This window comes from Corvus brachyrhynchos, unplaced genomic scaffold (genome assembly GCF_000691975.1).
Source record: "Corvus brachyrhynchos isolate BGI_N302 unplaced genomic scaffold, ASM69197v1 scaffold283, whole genome shotgun sequence".
Classification (NCBI taxonomy): Eukaryota; Metazoa; Chordata; class Aves; order Passeriformes; family Corvidae; genus Corvus; species Corvus brachyrhynchos.
The window spans coordinates 1,380,746-1,388,106 of record NW_008237409.1 but is presented as its reverse complement, the minus strand read 5'-3'; the positions used below and the strand labels follow the sequence as shown (position 1 = coordinate 1,388,106).

Below are 7,361 nucleotides of genomic sequence, written 5' to 3'. Positions count from 1 at the left end.
AGCAGGAATCACCAATTTCTTCAGTAAGTACCTGATGCATTATTCATTCCATTCCCATCCATCAAGGAAGGGAAGGATGATTTTACAACATTCAGGATGTGTTGAATAAAAAGACACTTAGTTCGGAGAGGCGTTTTCCTGGTCTGGAACTGAGTAAGGCTTCAGCAATGATGCACAGTCCAGCTGGGCTGGTTCACAGCTGATCTGAGCCATCAGCTTGGAGATCACAGTGTCTAACACAGCTCTGCTCTGGGCACCACTTTGCAAAAGCTTCATTAAAAAATATTTATGTCAGGGCACAGTGGTCTCAGGGCTTCATCTCGGGACGCTTCCCCTGGCTGTTGACACATGTGATATCTGGAGAGAGGCCTAAGACCTCCACATCAATTAAATGTCCTGTTTTATCCTGGAATTAGATCATGGAAGCCTTTTTTTGTTTGTTTTTGGCCTGAAATTAACAGGGGGAAGGGTGCAGGGTGGAATCTAATCCCTTCTGGTGCCAAGTAGTCATCACGAGGGAGAACAGCAGCGGTTGGGCCAGAAATAGAGAACTTTCCAATATTTCCTGAAGCAGGGAAAAGCCAGTCTGGACTTTCTAGGTGAGGCAGGTGGTGAGGGCAGGGTGTGTGTGTGCCACAGGTGCCCGGACCTATGACCACCTGAAGAAGAGCCGGGACGAGGAGCGGCTGAAGCGCACGATGCTCTCGGAGGTGCTGCAGTACATCCAGGACAGCAGCGCCTGCCAGCAGTGGCTCAGCCGCCAGGCAGACATGTAAGCACTGCCACGGGGTGTCCAGGGAACCTGAGCCATCCTGGGAATGCCCATGGCCAGCTTGGATGGGGTTTGGGGCAACCTGCTCCAGTGGAAGGTGTCCCTGCCCATGGGACGCGACGAGCCTCAAGGTCCCTTCCAACCCAAACCTTCCTGGGATTCTGTGGTTTGGTTTGCATCAAACACATTTTCCTGCCTGATAGTAACAAATTCATTCCCAATTTATTAAAGTAGGAACAGCCTGCAAAATTCGAAGGGCAGAAAAGTGGGTGACAGCAATAGTGCTTGTTGAGTGCAGGCAAAGGAAGGGACTCAAACCCCTCGGTTTTATATTTCAGGAACTGAACTGCTGTTCATAAAGTCACGGAGGGAAATGAGCCCTTTGTGGATATTAATGAGGGCACAGCTGACACCTGAAATATTTCAGATGATTTTAGATGTAGCAGCATTATTAATGTGTCATCACCCTGCATGAGCTCTTGGATTTAAGGAGCAGCATAAAGGAAGTGCATCCTGTATGCAGGACATGGCTTGGAATTTCCCCCCTCAGTCTCCACTGTATTTTTAATTGTGATCCCCTCCACATTTCCTCGTTGGGTTTTTTAACAGGTTTCAGACATACTCTTCAATGTGGGAACACTAAATATTTATAAATCCTGTTGACTCCTAGTCAGGGTTTGGGTTATGCAAGTTGAATTGTGTAATTATTACAAGTTGTGGAAGAAGCACTTTCAGGGCCAACACATGCAGTTATTCTCAAAAAACACGAAGGCAATTTGAAAATTTCCTTTCTTTTCAGTGATTCTGGCCTGACTCCCACGGTACCCGTTCCTTCAACTACAGGTAAGTGTTAGATGATGTCTGCTAAAAACCCAGTAATGTCTGTCTGACAGCCTTTTTCTGACTCTTTCTTGTGTGCCAAAGTGTCAGTCCTCAAGCCTCACAGTTAAGCACTGCTTAAGTCAACATTACAGCAATCTGCAAGTCATTCCACTCACATATCCTGCAGGACTTTCTGATGAATTTCTGTATTTTTCTGACTAGAGGTCAAAACCCTTCCTAAAGCTACATTAGCAAGGCAGGAAACAAAAGAATTTTCACATTCTGTAAGCACAAATTAGGGGTTTCTCCACCAGGAGGACCCCATCTTCTTTCAGTGCCCAGTAAGGACAGATTCAGGGGTCAGTCAAGGTCCTCATAAACAGGACTTAAATAATTCCCATCCCATTTGTTGAGGTCATGGGGTGACTGAGACTGGGATAAAGTTTTATTACAAGGTTGTTAAATGTTGCCAGGGAAAACTGGCTTTGGCTCTGTCCCTACAGCCAGTTTTTATGTGGATGCTGTTAAACCACTTGAATTAAACATCTCAGAGGTGGACACTGGGTCTATATGTTCTTCCTCATTTCTTCCAGGAGCCTTGGAAATTTGGGTCAGAATACCAAGCAGTGAGTCAGAGCACTACAGACTGTTCTAAACCTATTTGGCGATTGCTAAGATCTGGTATTTTGCAGAAAAAACAGCTTTGTGTATCTCAGGGCTTCAGAGTCTGTGAAGGGAGGACAGTGTCCTCCAGCTGATGGTCTGGAATGAGGGATGAACTTCCTTTTTTGTCAAGGATCCAGTGTCCCATGAAGGGGAAGAGCCTGGGAGCACAGGGATTGTGTTGCCTGTGGAGCTGTGATAGCACACAGTGTTTACAAGCAGCATCACATGTGGAACAAAACCCAAACAAAATACCATAGAGCTGCTAATTAGGCAAACATCCTGCCCAGGGAACGGCAGGATGCTGGGGAAGAGCTGCCACGTGGCTCTAATTAAAGGCTGCATCATTCTGAATATACAAGAGGGCAAATTAATGCTTCACTTCTAGATTCTAAGCTCTTGACTTTGCAGCCTTAATGTTTTCTTTAATGTAGTTTGCATGCGTGTGGTATTTTTTGGGTTTATAAAAGAGTAAAACCGAATTCTGTCATGTCTCATCCTGGCACAGTTGCCCCGTGCCATAGGAAGAGGGAGCAGTGCTGGGAAATAACTTCCTTTACACCTCCCACAGACTCACACTCCAGCTCCTCTCCAGTCCCTCAGCTCTCTCTGCTCAGGCTCCTCACACCCAGCCAGATCCCGTCTGTTCCTGCAGATGCCCAGGAGACAGAGAGACTTCCCAGTGCCAGGGGCAGGACCTGGGCAGGGCAGGGTCTGGAGCAGCTGCCAGCAGTCCTTGGGAAGACACAATGGCACATTTCCCAAGGTCTCATCACTTTGCCAAATTTGGGAAGTTATCCTGGGATAGAGACCTCTCTCTGACAATGCTAAATATGCAACCCATAGTGCAGGGGTGGGAGACTGTTCCAATGGGAATAAACAACCCAAACTTTGTCCTGAGCTCTGCAAGTTACATAAAAAATACTATTAGAAGAAAAAGCCAAACCTGCAAGCCCTTGAGAAAGTTTAGGCTGTGCCAGGTAAAGTTACAAACAATAGTAAAAGTGAGAAATATCAGATGACCCTGTGATAAATACTCCTTTCAGAACTGTTTATCATAACAGACGAAAAATAAATCCCCCAACTGTACCTGCCTTGCAATACCTGCATCACATTGAAAGGCATTTGAAGAAAACTCTGCCTCATGAAGTTTTCAGTAATGCCAGAGAGAAATCGGCTGCTTAATCACACCAATAAATAGTCTCAGCATCCTTACAAGGTGCTGCTTTCAGCACACCTGGCACACCCTCCCTGGAGCTGGGATAGTCAGGAGGCTCAGCCCAGCTGAGCCATGCCCAGTGCCAGTCTGACACAAAGCTTTTGTCTTGCAGTTCCTCCCAAAAACCATCAGCTCACCAGTCTCACGAAACATTCACAGAGTTTAAAATTGCAAAACCAAACCTTTTGTCACATCAGCAGAGCCTTGTGCTAAGCCCTAAATAACCCTATCTGTAAACACTTGGCTCAGACTGGGTTGAATTGCCTCCCTAACACACCCCAGGAGCAGCCACCTCCAAAGGGCTCCGATTCTCCAGCGTTTCCTTTCTCGTCCCACAGGCAGACGGAGTGCCCCACCACTGAACCTCACAGGCCTGCCAGGCACGGAGAAACTCAACGAGAAGGAGAAGGAGGTGAGGAAAGCATGCAAAGATCATCTCTGTAACTGTCTCCACAGTGCAGGGCTGCCCACACCATGTCTGGGGAGCTGTGAATATCACCTCAGTTACAGGCCCTGACTCCTCTTCCTTTCTCACAGAAATCATTCAGGTTTTCCAGTTGGCTTCTTAATTTCCCGTGCTACACATACATCACAAACTGGCTGATTTAGCAGAGAAAGGAGCAGAGCACCAGGGTGTTCTTTGGTGCTGTTACAACATCCATCTCCCTGCCTGCATTGTGAGGCTGGCCTGAGCAGAGGGGTTAATTTTTCTTAATGAACACTGGTTGTTTTTCAGCCCAGTGCAGGCCTGTCCTCTAACTCAGTGGAGAACTATTGAAATAAGAGATTATTATTTTTTAATAGAAGTCCTAATGTGTCCTTAGACTGCCCAAGGCAGGTTGCAGTGCCCATGAAGCACAGCTGTATCTCAGCCTCCCCTCTCCCTGTGTGTTTCCCTTGGCTGGAGCTGGCAGCATTGGGAATCAGCTCACGGCTCCGTGTGGAACTGGCATTTCTGGCTCCATTCGGCACGGGAATAATGGTGGCAGGGCATCAGTGTGTGTGTGTGTGTGGAATCTGATTTCCTGGTCAGCTGAGACAGAAAGTCTGAGGTCTGAGGAATTCTGCAATTTCCTATCCGTGAGGAATGAGCATGAAGCGTTTCCTTATTAAAGGGAGGAGACAGACAGTTTCTCCAGCGGGAGCAAGGCTGTGCTCCTGGAAGGCAGCTGGTATTTGGGAGCTGAACAGGAGCTGTGCAGCCAAACAGCTCAGGAGCTGTGGAAAGCCATTCCTCACCAAACTTCCAAGCATGGAATGCCTTCCCTGCACAGCTTCCACGCCAGACTTCCAGAGGGGGCCGGCAGAGCTGCTTTTGTAGAAGGTATTAGAGCCTGAGTCTGCAGGGGATTAGCAGCCAGATGCCCTCCCTGGCTCCCGGCCAATTGCTGCTTCCAAGTCTGGCATGTGTGCTTCCCGGGCTTTGGAAGGAGCAACGCCCACACAGGACACTCAGAGCTGTGCTCCTGTGAGCCCAGGGCTTGCTTTCATCCTCCTCCTTTATTTTTCCATCAGGAATGTTTTTGAATGCAGCAGCCAGCAGGCTCCTCCCCTCCCTACCTGTGGATCCAAACAGCTCGTCATGGCATTCCCGTGTGCCTCCCCTGTGCAAAGAAACACTGGAAGTGTTCTCAGAAAAATATTCCCCGTGTTCCTCCCCCAGCAGGGCTCTGGGAAGGGAAGAACATGACAAGTGTTGGTGTTTATTAACTTCACCTTTTGTCTTGCAGCTCTGTCAGATGGTGAGGCTGGTCCCTGGAGCCTATTTGGAATATAAAGCTGCTTTAGTGAACGAATGCAACAAACAGGGAGGCCTGAGACTGGCGCAGGCTCGAGCCCTCATCAAGATCGATGTGAACAAAACCAGGAAAATCTATGACTTCCTGATCAGAGAAGGGTACATCACAAAGGCCTGAGGACAGGCAGCAGTGCTTGGCTGGAGCAGGCAGATGTGGAGAGGCTTTGAAGTCGCCTTGACAGCGCTGAAAGATTTTACCAGTGTTGAATGAAGGACATTTCCTTTTGTTTAAAACCTTTTGGGGCTTCTTTTTTTTTTTTTTGTAAAAACAAGTAGGGAGCTTTGTTAAATTGTATGAATGCTGACATTTGTCTGGGTTCCTTTTGACTCTGCTGTTGTCAGAATTGCGCTGCCTCGGAGCGCTGGGAAGGATCACATGCCATATAAGCTCATCTTAAACGTGAATGGGCATTCATTCCTCACACCTCCTGTGACTACAGAGTGGATCACGGTACTTTTATGCGGATGGTGACACAGAATAAGGACAGAGTCACACTTTGTGCAGTACAGGGTATAGAAATGCGCTCCCTCCCTCCTTGTGTTCCTTCCTAAATCAGCAGCAGCTTTCAGAGGCGACAGCATGTGCCCGAGGGTGTAAAAATAGAGCTTGCAGTGGTCCAGTCTTTTTAACTTAATTGTGATAAAGGATGGGAAAGGACATGGCAGGGAAGCTCCTCAACAGTTGTTACTTTTACGTGGTATTAGCACATATCCCAGCAGGAGGGCTCTGCCAAAACCAAGGAGCTTCAGCTGCTCCCCCCGTGATTTGGGGTTGTCAAGTTATATATAATCCCTCCGTTTCAGTCTTCTGCTTGTTGGGAAGGCTGGATGTTACAGCCACTGCAGTTTTTGGGAACAGGAATTAAAAGCTTCTCAGGACCCTGATCTTCTCCCACAAAAAAATGAGTGGAGAGCATGAAGTTCCTGTTTGTGGGGTTTTATTCCCTCAGCGTTACCAGCGACATGCCTGAGGAGGTGCCGCAAGTAACTACTCAAACACAACCCCCATCACATCAGCTGATCCATGAGCTTCAGCACCAAACTTTTGGATTTGGCAATCAGTTGGATGATGAAGATGGTTCTCTGCAGATGCAGCTTGTTTGTTTATTGCACAGCAAATGGTTTGTCAGACAGCTTCCTGCTAAGGTGTAATGCTGCAATAATGTCCCATAGGAACCTGACAGCCAAAGCAGGTGGGGTGTTGGATGCTCCCCAGTTTGGGATCTCATGGAAAAGCTGAGCTACAGCTGCACCAATACCTGTCTAAGGTGTTGAGGTTTGTGTTGTTTGTTCCCCAAGAGTAATTACCCTATGGACCTGAGGTGCCATTGAATGTGAAGTATTTTGGTTTGTAATAAAATCAAAATGACTTGAAACAATCTTACATCCGCATCCCCGGACTCCGAGTGAGACTGTAAAGGTCACACAGCTGCCTGGATCTATATCCATCAGCTCCTCACCACGAGAGAGGAGATAAACGCCCAACAGCGGCCCTAGGGATGCGGCGACTGCATTTCCTAGAAACTATTACTATTTAAAGAAAAGCAGCAGTAATAAACTACATGTTGAAGATTAAAGTCTAGAAACTGAGACTGGGAATGCCAAGGGAAAGGGCACAGTAAGCTGTAAAACCTTGGGAATGTTTTTCCCACTTCTCTTTTAACATTAAACAGCCAAACTGCCTTTCTTTTGCTTGGCCTTTTGGGTGACTTGCACCCAAAGGCAGGAAAGGAGCCAAGTACACTGGAACCATCCTGGGATCAGCTGGGGTTGGTTTTGGTGGGCAGCTGCCTGTGGCTTGGGAACGCCAGCCCTCGCTGCACCCCGGGCTCACGGCTGGGGGTGCAGATGCCTTAATTACAGACTCAGGTGGACATGAAACATTAAATATGGAACAAGGCCAGGAACAGGAGGGAGACGGGCACTTTGGGATCATGGGACCTGCAGAATTGGTGACACCAGGGCCGGGGTGGCGCGGGGAGGCTGCGGCTGCTCCAGCCCAGTGCGGGCTTAGTCACAGCACTGAGGTATGCACGGTATGAGTCTTCCCGGGGCTGTGCTATACGCCTGTCATGAAAGCATCAGCG

At 48.0% G+C, this 7,361-nt stretch overlaps 1 protein-coding gene across 1 annotated transcript in view; it reads left to right on the top strand.

The window, feature by feature from the left end:
* Positions 1–6,666, top strand: part of TADA2A (transcriptional adaptor 2A) — a 21,682-nt gene extending 15,016 nt beyond the window's left edge. Inside the window, 5 exon segments of the mRNA XM_008631082.2 lie at positions 1–23; positions 640–772; positions 1,572–1,615; positions 3,815–3,888; positions 5,207–6,666. Of these exon segments, the coding sequence (XP_008629304.1) occupies positions 1–23; positions 640–772; positions 1,572–1,615; positions 3,815–3,888; positions 5,207–5,392 (460 nt within the window). The 3' untranslated portion in view covers positions 5,393–6,666.
* The last annotated feature ends 695 nt before the right edge of the window (positions 6,667–7,361 follow it).